This window comes from Diadema antillarum, unplaced genomic scaffold, assembly GCF_040938485.1.
Source record: "Diadema antillarum isolate AM-2024a unplaced genomic scaffold, OU_Dant_1.0 scf00000110, whole genome shotgun sequence".
Classification (NCBI taxonomy): Eukaryota; Metazoa; Echinodermata; class Echinoidea; order Diadematoida; family Diadematidae; genus Diadema; species Diadema antillarum.
Window position 1 is genome coordinate 723,239 of NW_027270999.1, and position 25,390 is coordinate 748,628.

Below are 25,390 nucleotides of genomic sequence, written 5' to 3' on the forward strand. Positions count from 1 at the left end.
CTGGTGGGAATGCCACCAGTGTGTGTGTGTGTGTGTGTGTGTGTGTGTGTGTGTGTGTGTGTGTGTGTGTGTGTGTGTGTGTGTGTGTGTGTGTGTGTGTGTGTGAGTGTATGTTCTACCTTCCTATACACCCAACTAATGCTTCCCTGGCAGTATACAAGCACTGCATTACTTTGAGTGAGTGAGAATGTGAGCGGGTTCACTGGACATGGGGTGGGGGGGGGGGGGGGGGTGGGGAGGGTGCCTTGTTCCCTTCTGTTTGAAGTGTTTGCCCTTTCTTTGTCCTTTTTTAAAAATGAATTATACAAAATTCTGTCTTTTTCATTCGTAATATCGACCGTGTGGAATTTATGTTGTCATAATGAAATTTGTATTATTTTGCAATTAACTAATTTGTATATCATAGTATATATGAAAAAGAAAGAAAAATAAAAAACAACTGACAAAAACAAAAAAGTGTGTGTGTGTTACCTTCTTAAAATATGAAAATCGATTGATTGCCTCTGACTTACAGCAATTAACAAACGTTGCAAAACATCTGGACATCGGATCATCAAATCCCATCATAATCTATAATGGTGCCAATTATCATTATTGATATTGTTCGTACCATCTATACCACTCCGAAAACTTGCACAAACGTTTGATATAGTTGCCGAGAATTTAAAAACAAACAAACAGACAAACAAACAAACAAACAAACAAACAAGCATGAATTCAACCATTGCTGTACGACTGTGGTATATAATGTCTAACATTTACGACATCTTTATACATGTAGGCCCTACATGTGTAAATCTGAATCTAATTAAGAAAATTCAGGATTTTTCTTGGTCGGGAACTACTTTACATGTATAATGTGTGAATGCTTGTATAATAGTCACGTCTCAATTTTCTACTTTATACTGCAAGTGAATGGCGAGAAGTTATTGGTCGATAAATGCGACTTGAAACTTTCAAATACGTGTTGGCCTGGCATTCACGATAGTCAATGAGAACTCGATTTTAAGGTTATTGATCGTATACGTCAAAAGAGAAATTATAACGTGTGTAGTTGTTGTTGTTTTAAAGAAAGAAGAGAAAGACGTGTGCTAGACTCTGCTGAGAAGAGAGAGACAGAGAGAGAGAGAGAGAGAGAGAGAGAGAGAGAGAGAGAGAGAGGGAGAGAGGGAGAGGGAGAGAGAAGTATAACCTACTACATGAACTGAAGTCCGTGAAAAGCTCTCGTGAAAATGCCGAGGTTGTTCACAAGGGTTGATCTTGTCTCCTCAAGTCTCCGACTAATGGTTTCGCAACTGGAGGAGAATAGTTAACCCTTTCCCTGTTGGAACCTGGTGACCTGTGTATCAAGTCTATGGGGATTTCAGAATTCAGTATGACATGGGATAAATTGCTTGTAAATCACCTTTGCAACCAGAATGTGCAAGACAACACACAAACAGCCAACACATGCTGTTATCACACTTAAGGCTTCTTTGATAGGAAGTAACGCGCATCGTTGAGGGGAACCGAGTAGGCCCTAGTGCTATAATAATATATCATTTTCACAACCACGTGAAGATTAGAAAGTCCCGTTCAAGTATTATTTTGCTTCCTGAGTATTATTCAAATGAATGTAAATTTCACTTATTACTATGTATATTCTGTTAAAAAAAAAGGAAAATAAAGTTTGAATTGAATTGAAGGATTATGTAGAATAGTGTGGTATTTTATATGTTTACGAAATATACAGGACGTTCTAACGTTGATCTTTCACTTGTTGACCCTGTGTAGCAAGGTTTGATTATTGTATAACATTTCATAGGTCAAAGCACCTGTGTAATGATGATGGCAGGTTATTGATGATTGCAAGATGATGATAGAAGATGTCAGTGAGAGAACAGTAAGGTTAGAGCCTACAAAATGATAAATAAAAACGGAAGAATTTAAACAATAAGATTAATTTTAGTTGTATACATCATGATCAATTAACCTGAAATGGTATGACAGTGTTATGGGTGATGTAGGAGTAGAAGATGACAATGGTGAGACACCATTACACTGTAGAGTGAGAACTTAGAGTAAATACTAGTAAAAACAGAATTTATAGGCCTACTTTTAACTGAATTCGATTATACATGTATTTGTCCAACATGATGAAGTCACTTGAAATGTTCGATGATGATGACGACAGAAAATTACAATGAGATAATGAAGAGAAGAGTGAGAACTTGAATAAACAACAGGACTTTATTTTATACCCTGAAGTTTGATGATGACTATTTATTCATTATTGAATTCTTCATTCGTAATGATGCATATTGTGTTGTCTTGCAGAGTACCTATTTAATTAACCCAACAAAAGATATAAAAAGGGTGTGTAAAGCATGGAAATCTTGGTTACAGTTCGTTATTCCGAAGGTTCGTTAATTCGAAAAAGGAAAACCTATAAGGTTCGTAGGCCTATATAATTTCGAAGGTTCGTTAGTACACATCTTCTTTTCGTTGTCGGATTTAACGAACCCTTGGAATAATGAACATTATTTTGTTTTCTAATAAACAAACCTTCGGAATAACAATCGAACCTTATTCACTTTCATCTAATCACATAAGTACGTTGTTTTTTATGGTGTACAAGGGACATTTTCATTGTCCTTGACATGTTACGTGCGTCAAACGAATGTAACCCTTAAAGTAGTAAAAACAAAACAAACAAACAAACAAAACACACACACACAAAGGAAAGACATATGCACATGAGAGAAAGCTTTTGTATGTGATTGCTTGATTAAATTACATGACATGTTACTTACGCGATAAGATATGCCAGGTTATATAAATGTCAAGGTGAAAATTTCAGGGGTAAAAATGTCAGGTAAAAGGTGTCAAGGGTAGGCCTAAATATGTCAAGGGTGAAAATTTCAGAGGTAAAAATGTTAACGGTAAACATGGCAGGCATAAAACTGTCGGGGATGTTAAGAGTAAAAAATGGGGTAAAAAATTAATATAGGTGGGCGAAAAAACCCCACACAAACAAACGTCAAGGGTAACTTCCAGAGGGAATTGTCAGGGGTAAAATGTTCAGAGGTAAACATGCCACGGGGAAAATATCAAGGGTAGAATGTCTAGGCGGGAATGTCAGGGGAAAGTGTCACAGGTAAAAAGAAGAGCGGTATGGAAAAACAATTGTCAAGAAATATGCAGACTAGAAATTACATCATGAGTCTTGCATGCAAGATGCCAACAACATCTATAACGTTAACACAGCGGGAAATATCTGAAAACATTTTGTCCTTGATTCTTTTTCATAATTATGATCGAATGTAATTGTATAATAATCTGCAATACTTGTTTATACATGTATACCTTTCCATTCAACTCCTGATTTTTGTAAATCTTACAGCCTAAAACGCAAGTTCATACCCTTTGCCATTCTTAAGTCAGAGTTTTCATAAATTTTGAAAATTGCGAAAGACGGTGAACCGAATTCTGTCTCAGTGTCAGGTCTTCGGCTAGTTTCCAAATGAATATTTGAAAACATACTGGTATCAACGAATACGAAGTTCAACTGAGAGAAAGGGGTGTGCCCGATGTTGTAAACTTCTCAAGAAGCCAAACAACTAATAATGCTTAATCTAATCAATCACAAAATATGATGTTTGACACAGATTTGTCCTTAAAAGTGTAAACATCCCTTCCGTCGGGTCATAATTTTTATGATTTATATTCTAAGGCCAGCATAGTTTCGAAATAAACTTTTCGACATTATGTTTCTATACAGGTGTTACTCTGTATCCCGTTGGTGGTATTCGTTATTCCGAAGGTTCGTTACTCCGAAAATAATACAAGGTTGATTATTCCGAAGATTGGTCATTCCAAAACAAATTAACTCCCGATAGCTAGATGTTCGCTAATCCGAAAATAAAATAAGGTTCGCTATTCCCAAGGTTCCTTAGTCTGAAAATGAAATAAGGTTCTTTTTTCCAAAGGTTCGTTGATCCGAGAATCCAAAGACGGTATGTACAAAGAACCTTCGGAATAGCGAACTCTCTCTCTCCCTCTCCCTCTCTCTCTCTCTCTCTTTTCATTCTGGATATTCGCCAGTATAGGCCTACATCATTATTTTGGTTGAATGCGTCACCAAGTTCATCGAAGCTTATTATACTCAAATACATTATGTACGGATAGTATGGTTTGTGTACATGATGATCATAAGCCGTAACTATACAAAGCCCAGTCGCTGTAGGTAGGTCGCACAGCATACTAACAGCGTCTGGTCGGGCTACATAAGCCGTAGAGCATCTATGCGTGTGTGTGTGTGGGTGGGGGGGGGGGGGGGGGGGGAGGGGGTCAAACGTCAGTGGGTATCCCCCTTAAGATGGGAAGGAGTATGGGTGTTGCTGTGATTTAACTTTACTATCAATTTTTCGATACTTAAAAAGTATTTCAAATAGCCCAAGATATATGCTACCCCCTTAACCCCCCTCCCCCCGTTCCGCGGCCCGCTGTTATAGCAAGGAAGTTATGGGTACAATTTTGCTGTTTTGTTCCCATGTTGTTGCAGTTTAACGTTTAATCTGTTGCTTCATTTCACACTGCTATAGTTTAAACAGTCCTAATTATGAGGAAGGGTTTGATAACAAATATTTTGGATAAAAAATTAATCCTCTAGTGATAGGTTGAAAGAGCTTCACGTGATTACAGGTATTTTCAGCTATAAAGTATGTCAGAACGTTGGCATGTTTGACGTACACTCCATGCAATACGATTTGCAAAACGATGTCACAAAGCAATTCTAAAACTGTGCGCAGCTCTGTACCGTTACTCTGTGAAATGTAACAATTGTGACGTCACAAAGCAATTCTGACATCGCGCACTAAGTCGTACCGTACATTTCTCTAAACGTAAAGCAATTGTGACATCACAAAGCCATTCTGACAATGCGCACTTCTTCGTACCGTCACTGTGAAATGTAACACGACACGCACACACACGAATGTTGGTTCACTGTACAGTGGTAGGGGAGTGTATTAGCATAAATGTATCAATTTGAAATGTATCAATTTTAGATGTAGGCATTCTTGCAGCTTGTGTTTGAAATTTGCAGTACACTATATACACTATATTCATAATCAGAGAGAGTGTGTGAAGCTATAAATAAAAAGTGCGATGACTGCGTGGGAAAAAATTGTTGGGATGTTTATATTGACAAGAGGGGGAAAAGACCTACTGCAATGTTATTAGAATTGTTGTTACTGAGTAAGTTTGTTAGGATATACAGATGCATAATGGTTATACAACTTGCACATTGCTAGATATACGATTGTTAGAGAATATGTGATATGAGAATAATTTCTCAACAAATATTTTCTGTTTAGATGAGAAATTAAGGTAAAAAATGTAAACACAAGAAATACATGTATGTGTTTTGTAATACTGTATAGATTCTACATATAGTCTTATATGTAAATTGTTATCTTTTTGTAGATAAAAGGACTTTGGTTACTCACTCAGCTGGTTGGAGAACCAGTGCAATGAGGAGACAGTTGGTTGAGTCAGGATGGCTCGATGTTCATATGTATATAGAAATTACTTTCTTGACAGAATACAATTAACGCTTTTGTCTTTTGCAGAATGAATATGACAGAATGCAGAATAATAAGGCATGTTAAATTGTAAAATGTTGTATTGATCGTACTCAGAAATTCATAATTCAAAGGAAGCAATATTGATTGTTGATGCATTGAATATCTCACGGACGAAGAAAAGATAAGTTCTATATTGTTTTATTGAAATGGTATGGACAAATCAATCAATACTGTTCTATTAGCATATTCTCACGCTGTTTCTTTGCCCCGTTTCTGGTTTCTTTAAATCTCACAGGGGTCTTTCAGTGGTCGTCATGTTTAATTCAGTGCACATAGATCGTCTTTACCAGTCATTATCACAGTTCATCTTTTTTGTGGTCAACATGTTTACCACAGTGTCTAAGCGGTCCACATCTTTATTGCAGTCTTCGACACAGACTTTATCACCGCGTTTAGCGGTTCACGTGTTTGGCAGTCGTCAACACAGTCTTTATCGCAATCTTTGTGTTACAAGTGTTGATCCAGATTTTGTTGTTATGAAATTGTAAATAAATTCAGCTTATTCAGTTATATCCTACATGAGAGTGAAAGTGTAATGGTTTTAACATCCCACGTGAAAGCCGGACTACAACACTGACATCGTGCGCTGTTTCTAGGGTCAGTGTAGTGTGGGTCCCTTCACAACATCACATCCACCACACGATCTCTCGCCTCACATTTTTTTCCCATTCCCCTTCTTTTGTTTAAATCTTTGATCAAAAATATAAAAATACACTTTGCCTAATTTCAAATTTCTTATTTAAACTATAGGCCTCGATGCCTCAAAAAACAAACAAACAAACAATGTAATTCTTTTGGAGTTACCTCTGCTCATAGTTCTAACCAGAAACTCTCAAGGCATAAGTATATTTGTACACTATATTGCCTGCAAGAATTTCCGCTAGACACACACAGCAAGCTTGATAAATACTATGATGGATGGTACTGACATTCATATTACAAACACGAGATATTTATTTATACATGTACTGGAAACACTTTCTACATATTTGTGAAATATACGCATGCATGTAAGCAATTCTGATCACTTCAGAATGAAAAAGTCAAAAAGATATCATAAAAAGATTCGGTTTGACTTATTCCAACTCATAAATAATTATTGCAAACCACTCTGTTCCGATTCATGAAGAACAAATTACACTGCCAATATACTTCTCACAAGCTACAACCTGTATAATTACAACAAGGCCCGACATTATCATTTGTTTTTGGTGGCCCTTGCGTGCCACAAAAGTCCTCAAATTTCATTCTTATAGGCCCGACAATGAAATTTGGTGGCCTTCCAAAAATAACATCATGTAATAAAACAACAAAACGATATAAAACAATTACGGTCATGAAATATTGGCATGTATTTCAAAAAGCTTCACATACCACGTTATCTAAACTTAAGAAATATGGAAGCAAATCATTAAAAAAAAAAATATTTTGATAAACATACACCATGACAATTATTTGAAAATTGGCAGGTATGATGAAAGGCTTCAAATACCAATGGCTGTGACTACGTTCTCCACACGGAACATTTTCCATACTGAATTGAGGCAAAAACATGACTTTCCGTGGCACCACATGCTCATGAAATGATTACTTTTAACATAGGGGTATACCTGTAGTTCTATTATTTGATAGATAAAACTTGGCCAAGAAATTTTGTCGTGCTGAAAAAAAAAGGCCAACTTTGGCAATAAAAGAGACTGCATGAGATTGCCCGTAAAGACTAGCGGCGATCTCGGAACCCTAGGTCATGGCAGTTAGCTGAAATGCTCGCAGTCATCAAGAACTGACCTGCGAGTTATTTTCATCTACTCTGAATGAGTTGGAAGAAAAAAAAAATTAAAAAAAGATTGTACACACTAACAAGACATCATTGATGGCTTTGGTGGGCCAGGCTGAGCCAGGCCGGGCCATTAAAATAATCACTTTTTGAAAAAAAAAATGGTGGCGCAACATCTATTTCTGGTAGCCTCAGGCTGGTCCCGCGCCACTGCTAATGTCAAGTGTTGACAATTACAGCATCTAACAGATACTCATAGTTAAAATATATTACTTAAAATTTTATAAGCATCAGACCTAACATTTACTAATCTTCCATGTAAACTTGAAACATGACACCATGCTGCATACATAGTGTAGTTGTGCTTCTTTGGCTATACAGATTAACAACTAATTCACTGGTATTAGGCACTACACTAAGAATTGCCTACCATCACATACATCTAAAACACATCCTGCTGCATAATCGAATATACTGTATATGGCTACAGATCAGCAACAAATTCACGACTATTAACATGTAAGTTAACATATATTTCCTTACTTGTTTCATGCGCTAAGATGACACACCTGAGAGGGGAATAAGTAAATTTAACTATACATACTGGAAAACACTATAACTTCTCAAATGTCACATGAGCTGTCTTTGCCAACTTCTCTTTGCAGTATAAAGCATATAGTTCACATTATACAATTTGATGGATGAAGTAAATGACACTAGATATACAGTGCATATCAAAAACAAGAGACCCGTGGGTCTTGCGCTCACCTGAGTATAGCAAGTTCACCCTCCACGCATTCCTGCAGACTGTTATGTGAGAAAATCGGAAACTTGGGGCAGGGGGCAGCTTTGAGAGCTGAGGCATGGTGTCCATTTCCATATTTCATCACACTGGTATAAAAATAACTGCCAAGTACACTTTATAGATAGTTGGACTATGCAGTTTGGAAAAAGAAAAGACTTAAAGCTCTATCACTTCCGATTCTAGAGAAGAATATTATTGAATATTCCTTATTTAGGGGTTTGGGCCCCCTGGGGCCCCAAGGGGAGCATGGTGCCCATTTGAACACATTGAGATCCTATCCCCCTAGGAATGCTACTTGCCAAGTTTAGTGGAAATCCATTATGCTGTTTTCAAGAAGGTAAAAATTTAAAATTTAGGCCCACATTTGGATCCCTCCCCATAACTCCATTGGGGGGGGGGGGGGGGGGAGGGGGGGGGGGGGGAGGGGAGGGTGGCAACCCTGGATCTACAATGAACAAACTTGAAACTATACAGTTATCAATGTACTAACTCATGGTAATAACTTTGCTTTATCACTTCTGGTTACAGCAAAGATTTGCAAATATTTCTCTTGTTATTGTCGTTGGTTGTTGTTGTTGTTTGTTTTTTGTTGTTGTTGTTGTTGTGTTTTTTTTGTTTTTTTTTTGGGGGGGGGGTTGGTGGGCCCCCTAGCGGCCCCCAACGGGAGCATGGTGCCCAGTTGAACAAATTGAGATCCTAACCCCCTAGGCATGCTACCTGCCAAGTTTGGTGAAAATTAATCTACAGGTTTTCAAGAAGAATATGAACATGCACAATTTAAGTCCCCATCCCACCCCTTCCCCTCCGCTGGATCCTAAGGGGGCATCCCTGATTCTGCCATAAACAAACTTTTAACAACAGTCATCAATAAACTAACTCACTGTATTAACTTAGCTCTATCACTTCTGGTTCTAGAGAAAATCTTTAAAGATTCCTTAATGGGAATGGGTGTGTTGGGCCCCCCTGGGGCCCCCAAGGTGGGGCATGGTGCCCATTTGAAAGAATTGAGATTCTATCCCCCTGGGGATGCTACCTGCCAAGTTCGGTGAAAATCGGTCATGGGTTTTCAAAAAGAAGATGAAAATGTAAAATTTAGGCCCCTATTAGTACCCCTCGTACCCCGCTCCCCTGTGTCCCAAGGGGGGCACCCTTAATTCTGCCATGAATAAAATTGAACCTACAGTCATCAATGTACTAACTCATAGTATCAATTTAACTCTATCACCTTGAGCTGGTTCTAGAGAAGAATTCTGAAAAAGAGTTGTAAATTTTGGGGGTTTTGGGCCCCCCTGGGGCCCCCAGGTGGGGCATGATGCCCAACTGAACAAATTGAGATCCCATCCCCCTAGGGATGCTACCTGCTAAGTTTGGTGAAAATCGGTACTGAGGTTTTCAAGAAGAAGATGAAAATGTAAAAAATTTATGCACGACGTACGACGGATGCTGGACGAAGAGCGATCGCAATAGCTCACTTGAGCCTTCGGCTCAGGTGAGCTAACAAGCAATCCAACTTTGGAGGGCTACTATTTCATAACTGTCATCTATGGACAGCGCAATGTTGACTGTGAAGAAGGGGGAACTCTTCTTTAAAATGATACCTCATTACATGTATGTTGGCAAATGTCATGCATGACTGAGCACATGAACTTTAACGGCAACAATAACATATTGCACTTTTTCCAAGTCGAGTGTTATCTTGAAGGAACAATGAACGTCTCACTGAACGGTGAGATCTGTGAAAGAGGTCAAATTAACAGGCCAGCCTGCATGACTGCGGGTTTGTGTTTTTAGGGTTTCTTCTAACCTTTTATGGTCCATAACCTTTAACATGGCTGAGTTGTCAATGACTTGGTCAATCCCACAAAGGCTAACCCATTATTCATTTTTCTCTCTTCATATTCAAGACATGGTTTGTCACTGCAAGCTATGTGTTGAACATGAACAGAGAAAAATGGACTGTGTGGATTGGCCTTTGATGGAGTGACCACGTTATTTGGCAGGTGGTCATGTGAAAAGGTTATGGACCATAATATTACATGAAACCCTTCACACAACCCCTAAACCTGTAAACACAAACCTGCATTCATAAAGGCTGACCTATTTATTTTGCCAGTTTCATTGACAGATCTAATCCATTCAGTGAGGCATTCACTGTTTCTTCATGATGATGCTCAAACTTGGAAAAAGTGCAATTTGTTATTGTTGTCTTTAAAGTTTATGTGCTCAGTCATGCATGACATTTGTCAACATAATTAGGCATCAATGGAACTCTTTCTTCACAACGCAGTGTGCTCTTCAGAGATGACAATTATGAAACAGCAGCCCTCCAAAATTAAATCACCTTTTTTTTTGATACACAAAGTAGAGAACTCGCTAAAAATTCACTGAAGTCTGGACAGAACAAGACATGGCAAGCTGTTGCATATGTTATCAGGTATATACAGCTTCATGATTATGTGTCCTATCTGGAGCATTTAATAATAATAAAGAAAAGTCTACTTCGCACACACTATGTAGCATGCAATGTTTCCTTTCGACTATGCAAATCGTAATACAGTAATCACAAATGCTTACGGAGAACAAAATGACTGGCACTTTAAATAACTCATTTCACAAGGTTTTTTTTTTTTTCTTTAAATAGTCTGAAAATATGTTACACTGTCAGAGCCAGAGTCAGAAGTTGTTGATACTGTCCAATAGTCTCCACGGCTCAACAGATCTTTGGGACTGATCTTAAAACTGCCTAATGACAATTATGTGCCTATAATGAGGTTTTTTTTTTCTGCCGCAGTAAAGGTATAGCGCACTTTAAATTAATGATCAAAATTACACTTTGGTCTAAAGGAATGATACACAAAAAATAAATGGTATTGTAACATGAACCAACTATTACATGTGCCTCTCCTGTGCCGAGAGTCCTACTGTGTGAAGTGGAACAATACCCTTAGAGAGAATAGTAAATACAATCCATGTGTTCACAAACATTGTACATGCAGGCATACGTTGCAAATGTGCAGACGAATTTGACAATGAGAAAACTGGAAAAATTCATAAACGCAAAAAAGACTAGAAATATCGCTAAGGCAACTGGTATGCCTCCGCCATAATGCATGATTCTCCTAACAGATCTATAGTACATGTGGACAATGTGTGATTACATTTTCACAAAATTGGCAAAATATTAGAATGACAACTTCGTCACAAATGTGTTGAATTTTCACCTTCCTTGACCTAGGTTTAATTGGATGAATAAGAGAGCATGTATTTGGGGATTTAAGGACTTTAACTTGACTTTGACCCATTCATAAGTTTATGCATTGAGTAATTTTCAAGGTATGGAGAAAAAGTGCAATTTCTGCATTGAAAAGTACATTGTTACCATTTTCATCTGGCCTTTGACCCTAAAATTCATGTAAGATAATAACTGTTAGGCAGAACATGCATAAATATGTAGTAAGTTTCAACATAACTTGAGCCACTTCCGAGATATGGAGGAAAAAGTTAGTTCAGCACTTTCCCTTGATCTTTGACCTTTTGACCTTTGAGGCAGAAAAAAAAGAGTTTCCAGAGAATCTCTTTTAGGTTATACATGCATACACCAAGTGTTAAAAAAAATAATTGCATAAATATGACGGAAATAGTAAAATTTTGAAGTGTTGCCCTTGAGCTTTGACCCCTGACCTTTGACCTCATGAACCCTAAATTCTCTAGATAATCACTGCCAGTCAGTACATCTTTGTTCCATGAAGATACCTTGAACAATTTTCAAGGTACGGAGAAAAAAGTGAAGTTTTAATATTTTTACTTGACCTTTTGACCTTTGACCTCATGACCCCAAATTTTCACCAGAGAAGCTTAATTGGTTAATACATGTATACACAAAGTTTCAAGAAAATATCTTCAGGCATTACATAGATATGGTGGAATTAGTGAAATTTTACGTATTTGACCTTGACCTTTTGACCTTTGACCTAGAGCATGTGCATCAAAAAGTTGATAGGCACAACTTCACCCCCTAATACACATACATGCCAAGTTTCATTAGGATACCTCAAAAGGTTTTTTAGTTACGCTGTCCACAAAATTCATTACGGACGGACGGAAGGACGGACGGAAGGACGGACGGACAACCCGAAAACATAATGCCTCCGGCACCACTTTGTGGCGGAGGCATAAAAATACCTACAGAACTTGGTTTCACATTTGACACACAAAGTATATCAAGAGCACAACAAAGGGAAATGTACAAAAATTGGTAACCACACCAATAAACCCAGCTGACAACAGGCAGTGAAAGATACACAGCAAGTGAATACAACTAAATAATTCCATTTCTTGCATGAAGAGTACTCAACAAAATGTAGTGTGACAAATTGAAGACATATAAATAGCTGAACAGAAAATGAGACAGCTGTACTAAAGTACCTCACTTGATAATGTAATTAACATTATCAAGTATTGATTTTCTATGCTGGAAAATGACATGATTTCAGTTCCTGATGTGTTTTGGACCTACCCCAACAAAACATCATAGCCTCATATGTATTCTGAGTTGTCATCTAAACTTATCATTAGAACCAGCTGCAAGGATAATGGCAAATAAGCAATATTCATTCACTGATTTTTATATTTTGAGGACTCAGAAGTGTACACCAGATGTTCAAATAAGCTTTGTACAGAAAAATTTGCAAGCCACATATTGTTAAGCTTTAAGATGGATAATTCACCCCAGGATGAATAATTTACACACATGATGGTGAACTGAACATAGTCATGTGTGTATCTTCACCTAATACTGATGACATGCATTTTTTATGCTTCACGCAGGCTAACAACTAAAAGTAAAATCAAGGGAAATTACATTGTGATATTATGTTGTTTTGTATGAAAACAGAATAGTGAGAGAATCAGATCAGTGAAAATTTGAGGGAAAAAATCAGACACACAAAGAGTTATGAACTGTAAAAGTCTTCAAAATAGGACAGATTGACAACTCTGATCTGGGTATTGAGCAGCTCCCCATTCAGTTTGTTCACAAATTTTCACCTACTATAATTTTCTAAAATATTTAGGTACAGACAACTTCTCTGCCAAGTTTTTACTCTCATTATATCATACCAATATCAGGTTTGAAGAAAAAAATGTCTTGGAAGAAAAATTAAATTTGGGGGTACAAACTGGATGGAGAGCTGCTCAACAGCTTGATTACACAGAGTTGTCAATTTGTCTTGCTCTCTAAACTTTCACAGTAATGTTTCTGATTTCCCCCCTAAATTTTTGCAATCTACCGCATGTCCCCCCCCCCCCCAAAAAAAAAAAAAAAAAAAAAAAAATTACGAGACCCTCCGCAGTGATAGCTTTAGAAATAGTGAATCAATCCGAATACAATTTCAGAGTATGAAACTATAACTCATTGCCCACATTTTACAGAAAACCCCATTCAATTTGCTTCAGTGGTCGAAGAGAAATGAGGAATTTTGTAGAGCATATCAGGAATCTCTTCCCTCCAAGTTCTGTCTATTGTGTTCACACACATTATGCAGTAGTTCCAAGAGCACCCAAGTGCTAAACTTGGAAGAATCAGATCCATGACATGATTTACAACAATCCACATTTCTTTGTGACCGCTTAACCAAATTGAATGGGGTTTTCTGCAAAATAGAGCTAAGATGTTATATTTTAGGACCCTGAAGTTGCATTTAGACAGTATAATCACATTGGGTGTTATCAATGCCAAAATCTGATTGTAATTTATTTATTTATTTAATTATTTATTTATTTATTTATTTTTATTTATTTTTTATTTTTTTTTGGGGGGGGGGGGACATACTGCATTTCATGTTTTCATATAAAGTAGCATAACATTTGAATGGAATTTCCCTTTACAAATTGTACAATGTGCCATCAAACAGGTAAGATCATTTCATGATTGAAGCTGAATCCAAACTAACACTTCTTGATTGTCCTAAAACGTTAAAAATAACTTTGGGCAGTGCCGCCTTTTGCATTTCATAATTGCTGCACAAATGTACACTTGAATGAAAAAAATTGCACAACACCATCAAAAAGCAATTGAATCACTCCTGACATGATTAGATCCACAGTATTGTTGATAACATAACAAAAGAGCCAAAAAAAGACCCCCAAACAAACAAATTGAGCCAATGCCACAATTATCAAGCTAAACAAGTAGAGCACATTCTGAGTTCTTAACAGACTGTCCCTCACATTCATATGCCCATTGATCGGTTTCAGCATACTGAATACACAATAAATTTCAGTGTCTTTATTTTCATACATTTCGCAAAGCAACTAATATTTGCAAAGTTAACTCCCATATCTGCCTCCTGTAACACAAATACATTGTATATTGACTGTAAAGTAGAAAATCACAAACTTTCCCCCCAAAAAGAGAGAATACTTATTTCTCATTATGGATCTCACTGGATCTTAATTGAAAATTCGACCACGAACAGAATTGTCTTACAAGTCCCAAAGTCACAAAATACATAGGGCCTACCGGTAGTTGCATCCCTCGTATCTGCACATACATGTATGACCAATTTGCTTAGCAATGCATGATTTTTGAGAAATCCTTTAGGTTCTAAGGGTTCTTTTATTTCCATAATGCTCATACCTGACCAAAATATCATTTAAGAGTCAGAGGGACAAAAGACCAAATGAACAAAATGCTTTCCATGTCAAATAAAAAAAATTGCTGCTTCAAAGCAAATTGCACTGGCTTAATCAAAGTGAGACATTACAATCAAGCTGTTTTGCTATAAACTGCAACTTTGTCATGGCAAAGGATGTTATTCACTCAAATCTTAGACCAGACTGATTTATGAGAGCAGACACAGATTTACAAAAGATTAGATATTACATTTAATGTGATTAGCAGTCACTCTCATACTGCAACAACCTAACACTGCCTGCTGTATTTCTAGAGCACAAATACCTTGCATGTAAGTGTATGAAATCTGCTATGAATAAAACTTGAAAAGAAGTGTCTAGTCTGAATACTTAAAAGTTTAAACTTAGGTCGATGATGCAAAATGAAAATGTTGGTGAAATAGAGATTCTATTGATGCTCAAAGAGACAGGGCTCCCTCTCTTTCTGTCACACAGGCTGTGGTGAACAACAGAATCAACCAACCTGAGAAAACACAAATTTCAAACTTTCTAAAAAAACTAAATTCTTTTCCTAGTGATTTCAGGACTTGCACATGACACATAATAACTCCTTTCTATCAACAAGACAGCTTGTATTGCGCTTAAATTCAGACAAAAATGCAGAACAAAATAAATCACAACTATATCATTTTCTTGAGTATTTTGACCTACAAAAAAAGCTAGAGCATGTTCTCTACTTCAATTTATGCAGGGATATTTGCTAGAATCCAGCTCACATGCTAAAATTAACATCAACAAAATCATCACACATAGCAACAGCTCATAAATGGACACACCCCCTTCAAAGTCAACACATGCCTCAAGAACTCTTAGTTTTATGACTCAAAAGGACCAGTGTGCACAATGCATCAATAAACTAAAACTAGAGGCATATAAAATATTACAATAAATAAAGCACTTTTATAGAAACAGGTGATCATTCTCAATCACATAATTACAACAGCTTAAACTTGGTAATGCTCTGCTACTCTACACCTGCAAAACTGTGACACTAATATAGCTCAAAGGAATAGTACAATTTGCACTCACTTCTTGTGACAGATTTCTAATATGACCAATATTTGTTTAAGCTTTCTACATCATTACACAATTGCTGATCACACACTAAAACATGAAATATTCATTAAAAAGGTTTATTAAAAGTGGGGTAAAGACTGTTTTATATCTCTCAAGATCATTTAAGTATATACTGGTATAGAAAAAGCAGATTTGGCACAACAGTTGTCATGGGTCTTTTTAAAATTCTCATAATTTCTATTTTTAATACAAATAATCAATCGGTCTAAACAAATATTGGTATCTATATTTCTGCACACTGGCATCTTATGCAGGGGCACCTGTGAAACTTCAAATGTTGCAGCTTGACAGAGAATACACCATCTAAACTTTATCACTCTGAATGCGTGCTGGTAATATCAGTATCAGATGTCAGAAAAAAATAACAACAACAAAAGGGTCAAAATAAGAAAGACAGGAAGCATGAGATGATCTATCATTTTCACAGTAAAAAGCTTAATATGTGGGGGGGGGGGGGGGGGGAGGGAGGAGGGGATAGACATGTAGCTCCTTACATTGGTGTGTGACATGGGCTGTTATGGCAGCAAAGCAGTGTCCTGAGACCCCTAAGAAGTGCACAGGTCTGTATGACAACAATCTGCAATAATAAATAGAAGTCTGCAAACTACAGACAAAAAATGTTCCTATTACGAACAAGTGTTGCACCTGTGCTAAATTACCTGGACCAAGTCTCGGGTGATGACATATCTGGGTTGCAATATGTAGAAAGTACCTGGTACAGTCGTCTCATTTGGAAATGTCTTCATCCTTAAAATATGAATTAACTACGACACACACAATTTATACATGGGTCAAATGGAAATTCTAGTATATCGAATTTGTGGGCACTGACACAGGTAGTGTGTCAAAATTATGGTCACATCATAATTTTTTGGGTGTGAAAATCAGCTTCTTTGTGAGCATGGACATAAAGCAAGGCATCTGCTTCTTGCCAATCATGCGAGAGTCCAGGCACCGCTCCACGGCTCGCTGTGAGATGAGTTGGTTGAGGAGAGTGAGTATCTCCGTTATCTCCATCGTAGTCCCATGAAGGCTAAGGATCTTTGCAAGGGCCTGGACATACCAAGACCCGTAGGCAGTGTCACGATGTGAATAGTAACCTGGTATTGTAGGAAACAAATGGGTTGGCTAGTTTCACTTTTCTTAAGTTGAATGGAGCAACTGTGCCCAACAATGACAACAACATGGAAACCATATTTCTGGCACTATCAATTCACCCATCAAAAAGCAAAAAGAGGTTACTTGCATTACTGATATCCACTAAATGAAGGAATCAGTAAATTCTATTTCTGCATGAGTTTAGACAAATTGATCATTACTGGTAGAGTGATACAAGGATGACATGAACCAGTCAAAGACGCACATATTTTCTACACATACCACGGTAGCCCCCACACATGGGCATAGAAAAGGGCAATCTAAGGGCTATGAGATTAAACAAAAAACACCATATTTTACACACATTACCCTACTCTCTTGAATTTTACCCATGGACACAGCCTGTGCCTATAATCTACATATCCTCAAAAGTTCTCTTACTCAGTTTCAACTTTACAGCCTTGTACAAAAGTTGAATATTTGACTTCTTTTTGAAGGCATTCCATTTCCAGGTGGAGGGGGATTGTGCCATGTCTGACTTAGATGTTTCAGTCACATGAACTTTGCCACATAATCAGTGCACAAAATATTCATGATAGGCCAGACAGGAAAAGGAGAGGAAAAGAGGGGGAGAGAGAAATCAAATATAACCAGTATGGTAATAGTAAGCAAATAATCAACATCGGTGAAGGTGATGGGACAAACTATCACTTCCGAGACGATCTGGATGTAGCTATCTTTCCGAAGCACAGCTGAGGAAAGATAGCGTACACATTCAGATCGCCGAGGAAGTGATAGTTTGTCTCATTGCCTGAAACTAAAAGTTGATTATTTGCATTATATTCCACATCTAGGGTCCGAGAAATTCCCATTTTATTCCACATCTGAAACCGTTTTAGCTGTCTTTAGGTATCCTTAGGGCTTAGGCTACATGTGCGCGTAGATGACAAAACAATGTGAATTTGCTGCGCGCACCGCGCGGCACTGAAGTGAAAGTGCGTTGCACTGTGTACTATCAAGTGACCTAGTTAAATGATAGTCCACAGTGCAACGCACTTTTATTTCGCGCGTACTCATCTCGTGTTAAGACTGTATGGACTGCCAGAGATCAGCAAAACAAGCAGCTGTCTTTATAGATGACAAAACAATGAATTTGCTGCGCGTACCGCGCCGCGCGACACTGAAGGGAAAGTGCGTTGCACTGTGTACTATCAAGTGACCTAGTTCTTCTCAGGTGATGCGATGGGCAAAACTACGCTTTATCACGCGATCAGCTCTTGACCAATCCTATAGCAAGATTCTTAGTATGTGAAATATAATCAATTACATGTGACATTAAAGGGTGTGTACAGTTCTGGTTGAGGTGAGGATTTAGCTTTTAACTATTTGCAAGATATTCAGAAACCACTCTATGAGATGTGAATAAAGAGCATGCAATTCCATGGGGTATCAAAAGTTTATTTGATGAAAATCGGTTATGAAATGGCTGAGCTATCCAAAAACAAGGTGAAACAAAGAGATCCTAACAAAGTTGTGGCCTGTCGCCTTTTATTATTATCACTTTTTTGGATATCTCAACCATTTGATAACCAATTTTCATCGAATAAACATTGAACCCTACGTAGAATTACATGCTCTTTCATATTTCATAAGAGGTTTCTCATTATCTCACTTAGGAATGTGCAAAACATGAATCCCCACCTCAACCAGTACTGTACAGTCCCTTTAAAGGAGCTATGGCAGGGTATTGCTCGTGACCTAGCTGCCCGTAACTCCTTCCCTCCTCAGTTGGAGGTCATCGGACAACATCATCATATACACTGTACCTTGTACCACAGAGTAGGAAAGCAACATGTCGGCAGCTGCAGGGACGGTGGGTCTTGCTCCACTGTCTGTAACTGTCATGGATTCCTCCTCGGCTGAATCCACAGCGTCAAACCCCTTCACCCCAATCTCGTGCTTCTCACCTCTGCACGCCTGGAAACAGGAACAATTGAGATAGCACAGGGTGAAAACATAACCACTTATTTCGTTTTCATATTTAACTGGCAAAAATGTATGACTACTGACATCACAATGTATCATTTTGTGTCTGAGTGCACAAATGTTCCAACATTCAGCTGGAATGATTAAAAAAAAAAAGTGACAATATGTCAGAGACTCTAACTCTCCTGCTTTTAGTGGGAGATCTCTCACTTTGATGTCATGTTAAAGATAAGGTACCTGAGAGCTATCTGCCAGGACCCTTAATTGGTCCCTGGACCCAGGCCTTGAGGGACGTCACACTTCACACTCGTGATGTGTGTGTGGTCAGAGTCTCCAGTTTGCTAAGAGGTCCATGCTGGAGAATCTCCTGTTTATGAGATACTTGGGGTTGGAGTCTCTGATATGTATTGGGAGACAGTACACAGATTAAAGAAAGGTCTTAGCAAGAGTGTGGTTCATCCTGGATTAAAGTGATATCAAGATGAACATAGCGAGAGAGTCACATATCTGCCAGATGAAGTGAATACACAAAGTGCTGAATAAAAGAATTAAAACAATGAAATTAATTATGCCATTTACCACTAGTAATACTACAACTAAACTACTACTTCTATCAAAACTACTACTTCTATCAATAACAACATTAGGACAATGTAGAGAAGATAACTGGATTGACCTAGTTCTTGCTTGAACCAAAGAATTGTGAGATCTCTCTACTTGGTTTTCACTTGAAAGATGTCACTACATCTGGCATATTTGTGATGTTTACATTACCTGGATGAGGAACAACTTTGGCTTTCCCACTAGAGTTGGACAGTTTTCTCCTCGGAAGAAGTCAAACAACTCTTGTAACTCCAGTGTCTGGTCCCTGCCATAGATGATGCCATCGTCACCATGGGTCAGAAAGACACACATGAAGCAGTCACTGTCCGTGTGGTTAGTCTTAGCGGCTAGACATTCAAAATCGAGGAAAAGGTGAGGAAATGTCACGTGATTCACCTGTGGTTGATTATGAAGAATCTCAAGCACAATGTATGTATCATGTAATCTAATAATAGTGAGCCTTACAGTTTCAACATTAGTGCTGCAAGTACAAATCTATACCAACATCATCAGTACGATCAAAATTTTACACATGTACATATCTGCTTGACAGTCACACATACATGTAAATAATGCACAGATTATAAATGCCCTTTTCAAATCATTTATAAAGAAGGGGAGATTCATGCGAAATTTAAGTCAAAATATGCCTACACACATACTACATGCTGTTTCAATATAATTACTGTATACTCCACATATTTAGTAAGTCTAAATTTTCGTGAATGGGGACTTCCTGACAATTTCGCTGAGTGATTAAATTCCTGATCGTGGAGTACAGTACTGTACGGAGAAATGTACACATTCACATCACTCATATTAGGATCAAAGTCAATATTTTCGTGTGTCTTTAATTTCGCGAATAGCACCTGACTCGCAAAATATTCTGCGTATACAGTAGCACATAATTCAATTATTGTAAGAATGCGCTTGTGCAAACTGCTTGTTTTGAAGAAAATTGAAGGGTTTGCACTAACCATTCATGAGCTGCCTCCTGATTTCATAAGCGGAAATATCCTGATAGATGAGAACTTCAAAGCCGAGCCTGGCAAGATGATGCTTGAGATTGTCTACATCATGATGAGTGCCAACCCTCTTGTTCATACCAGTTTGATAGTCAAAGTTTTCATGGTTGAAGATGAGAGCCATACCTCGTTTGGGATGATTCATGTTGTAGTAAAGCAACCGAGCTGTATCATCACGGCTCAATGATTCTAAGAAACTGAAATACCAAAAATGATATGTGATTAGGAGTTGTAAGTATTGTGAATTTTTTGCAAAGTATTATGCACTCATTACTATCCAGTCGTTATGCAATTCCATGGCATTTGCTCCTGGGACAATTGCTCCCATGAAATATCTGCATGCAAGCCAAACATAAATTGAACCCACCAACATAACCCTAGCCCTAATCCTAATCCTCACATCAAACTAAGGCTAAAACCCTATCACATCCTTAACTCAAATGTAACCCCATTAAAGTCATTGGATCTCCTATGAACAAACTTGAAACTACAGTCATTAATGTACTCACTCATAGTATTATCTCAGCTCTATAACTTCTGATTCTAGAGAAGATTTTTAAAGATTCCTTCATTTGGGGGGTTTGGGCCCCCTGGGGGCCCCCTGGGCGGGGCATGGTGCCCATTTTAACAAATTGAGATCCTAACCCCCTAGGAATGCTACCTGCCAAGTTTGGTGAAAATGGGTCATGGGGTTCTCAAGAAGAAGATAAAAATGTACAATTTAGGCCTCATTAGGACCCCTCCTCACCCCCCCCCCCCCCCCCCTGGGTCCCAAGGGGGGCACCCCTGATTCTGCCATGAACAAACTTGAAACTACAGTCATCAATGTGCTAACTCATAGTATTAACCTAGCTCTATCACTTCTGGTTCTAGAGAAGAAGGTTTTTGCGGATTCCTTAATTTTGGGGGGTTTGGGCCCCCTGGGGGCCCCCTGGGTGGGTCATGGTGCCCATTTTAACAAATGGAGTTCCTAACCCCCTAGGGATGCTACCTGCCAAGTTTGGTGAAAATGGGTCATGGAGTTCTCAAGAAGAAGATGAAAATGTACAATTTAGGCCCCATTAGAACCCTTCCCCACCCCCCTCCCCTGGGTCCCAAGGGGGGCACCCCTGATTCTGCCATGAACAAACTTGAAACTACAGTCATCAATGTACTAACTCATAGTATTAACTTCGCTCTATCACTTCTGGTTCTAGAGAAGAAGATTTTTACAGATTCCTTAATTTTGGGGGGTTTGGGCCCCCCTGGGGGCCCCCTGGGTGGGGCATGGTGCCCATTTTAACAAATTGAGTTCCTAACCCCCTAGGGATGCTACCTGCCAAGTTTGATGAAAATCGGTCATGGGGTTTTCAAGAAGAAGATGAAAATGTAAAAAGTTTACGCACGACGCACGACGGACGCCGGACGAAGGGCGATCGCAATAGCTCACTTGAGCCTTTGGCTCAGGTGAGCTAAAAACAGACTGGAGCAACTGTCGCATGAACAAATGTCGTGTCACCCATCATACACCCTTGAATAATGCATCCTACACTGTCCCCCCCCCCCCCCCCCTAAAAAAAAGAAAGAACGAAACATTTCCCACATGTCAATAAATTGTGTCTTACTATACAATTTTAAAACACTTTCAACAGAAAATACAACCTTTCCGCAGTTCACATAATCCTGGATTCAATAGTGTGTTCGCCATTTGAACTGCACCCATGTCAAGAACTGTCTGCATTTCATCCATGCTTAACATGTACAGTGGAACATTAAGCCATCTGAAAAAGAACAATGCCTACAGATTTAATGCACCTTGAACATTGGAAATCTTGTCACTACAGGCACTACATAACTTTCATTTATAATCTGAATGGATTTAAATACTGACTACATAGTGTAGATGAGGCAACTTCATTATCATCCTTATTATATGTGACCGCCCAGCTCAAACCCCACAAAAAGTTGCAGATAAGAAATCTCTGTAATGAACCAACTATAACATTTGGGTTGACTAACTCAAATCTGTAAAGTTTATCTCACTTGGGAGAGTAATCTTTTCTCTACTTTCTATCCAAATTTGGCAGCTTAAAACAAAACTAAAATTGAGATAATTTTTTTTTTCTGAACCATTATTATTTATTTCGACAGGTGCCGATTTCACTGTGAAATAGAACATGTTTTCATTGTACCTCTGCACAGCACACCTGAGTGACCCTAATCTTTAAATCCTCTTTTTTCCCTTTTCTCTGATAACTGCATCTCCTAACCTTCTCTTATGTCAATCCCTTTTTGGATGGGTAAGGATGGTCTAATTTTAGAAAATTCCAAAATTTACTTTTTGTGGGTTTTTAGCTCAGCAGTCATATATATTGCCTAGTTGCTGAATGAACTGGAACCACCTGACTTATTGAGTAATAGAACGTGGAGACAAACGTACCCAGGAAATTGGAAAACCATCTCTTGATTTCTCTCTCGACTCCTACTGGCAGCATTTTGTGATGCTGACAGGGTAGTCAATACCCCTGTCCTGGCATCAGCTTCAGTTGACCCAGACTCCTCATTATCTGTGGATGTGGGGTTGTCCCCAACGAGGGCCTGGTCCGCCTCTGGTTTGTCCATTGGAAGCTGTAACTGGTCTGGACCTGGGCTGCTACTTGAGACACAGTATCACTTACATCCAATGCTTACAGGTGCATTCACTGCATTCATGATTGCATGGTGGGATTAAAAAAGAAAAGAAGTTCACAAGTAAATAAACAAATTATAATTTCCCTTTATATTTTGTGATACTGTGTGTGCTATATATCATGCTGTTTTTGATTTCTATTTTCAAGAATTTTACTAGTCAACTGGTATTCCGAAAATCAACGACTTGACAGTATTTTACTTTGCACAAGAGAAATGCTATGACATGAAATGCATAGGTGGGAAAACACCAACTTTTTTTTTCTTGAAAAAGAAAGCCTGAATACTCATTCCATTACTGTGGTTTCTCACTCTCGAATTCAACCACTTACAGAATTGTCTTTTAAGTCATTAGCAACGAAATGTAGCGTATGCAGTAAAATGCAGATCACTTCACCTGTAGTTTGCATGTATCTGAAACAAACACACATACCTACACTCAAAATTTCCAACACATTGGCTTGTTAAAATAATGATGGATGCATTCAGCTGGCTTTTGGGGAGACAAGTTAAGAAAACAGCTTCAGACATTCCACTTTTCCATTCATTACCAAGCCCAACTTTGAGGCCAAATGCACCATGAAGCCATACTAATCTTTCACTGTAGGGGAGTGTGATTTTGCATTTGACATATGAGTAACTCTAGTGCCCTATATGGGCGCAAGGCAATTTTACTTTGATTTACCTTGATGATAGAGGCATAGAGTGAACAGAACTTACAGTGTACATGTATTTGCCACTCTTCATCATCTTGAAAAACATGTCTTCAAAGACTACTAAATGCCTGCTGTGGATTATTTGTGAGCATCATTTAAGGACGTTCATCATTTAAAGTGAAGTCCATGTCATTTTCTTCAAACTTTCCATACCGTATAACTTTGACCCATCCGAAGCCCAAATATGTAAATGAAACCATAGGTTTATGTGCTTGATTTTCTTTTATGGGACTTTGAAGAATATGACTAATCTGCCGTCCTGTACCAAAATAATAGCGTTACAGGATCAAGACCATGATTGGCAACAAAATCTGCAATGACAAACTTAAATCCCCATAATTCTTTCAAAATCCACGTTATTTTCTCCAAATTTGCAAGAATTGGAGAAAAAGGTACCTAAAACGAGGAAAAGGTTTTAAAGTTAGGGTTTACACTCTCATTCTTGAGTGAGCAGTGCCCTCACATGGCAGAAAACACCAAAATATCTCAAATCCTTCTCATCGACGTTTTCTGTTAGGGGTGAGCAAGAGGACAAGGTTCATAAAACTTATGCTGTACATTCAAAACCTATGTCATTTTCACAAAATTTGACCAAATTGTAGAACAAGGCTTACTAATACAAGAAACACAATAAAAAGTGGGGGTTCATGTGCTCGTTTTTGTGCTAGCAGCGCCCCCATGCGACATATATCATCGTAAGTCCCCAAAATCTGAAAAGGAATCTATGCAGTAATGCCCTGACAAGGTGGGTTCATAAAACTTATGCTGTACATTCAAAACCTATGTCATTTTCACAAAAATTGACCAAATTGTAGACGAAGGCTTACTAATTCCAGGAAAATAATCAAAAGAGGGGGTTCATGTGCTCTTTTTTGTACTAGCAGTGCCCTCATGCGACATATATCATCGTAAGTCCCCCAAAATCTGGTCATGAACCTATGCAGGGATGCCCTGACAAGATGGGTTCATAAGACTTATGCTGTTCATTCAAAACCCATGTCATTTTCACGAAACTTTACCAAATTGTAGACGAAGGCTTCCTAATTCCAGAAAAACAATAAAAAGTGGGGGTTTATGTCCTAGTTTTTGTGCTGGCAGCATCCCCAGATGACAGAAATCACCCTAGGACCCCAAAATCTGGTTATAAACCTATCATGGATGCCCTGTCAGGCTGATTAGGTGGGGTTCATAAATGTCATGCTGTACATCCAAAACCCATCTCATTTTTACAAAACTTTATCAAATTGTAGAAGAAGGGTTACTTACATTGTAATGCAGACAATTGTAAAAATGGGGGGGGGGGGGGGGTTCATGTG

At 38.3% G+C, this 25,390-nt stretch overlaps 1 protein-coding gene across 1 annotated transcript; it reads right to left on the reverse strand.

The window, feature by feature from the left end:
- Positions 1–16,474: 16,474 nt before the first annotated feature.
- On the reverse strand, positions 16,475–23,366 carry LOC139719391 (caspase-6-like). The gene is made up of 5 exons (XM_071630809.1): positions 23,111–23,366; positions 20,644–20,888; positions 19,838–20,013; positions 18,904–19,054; positions 16,475–17,079 (listed from the first exon to the last, which is right to left on the reverse strand). Exons 1-5 carry the CDS (start codon positions 23,290–23,292, stop codon positions 16,841–16,843), a joined length of 993 nt encoding a protein of 330 aa, XP_071486910.1. The 5' UTR covers positions 23,293–23,366; the 3' UTR covers positions 16,475–16,840.
- Positions 23,367–25,390: the final 2,024 nt, after the last annotated feature.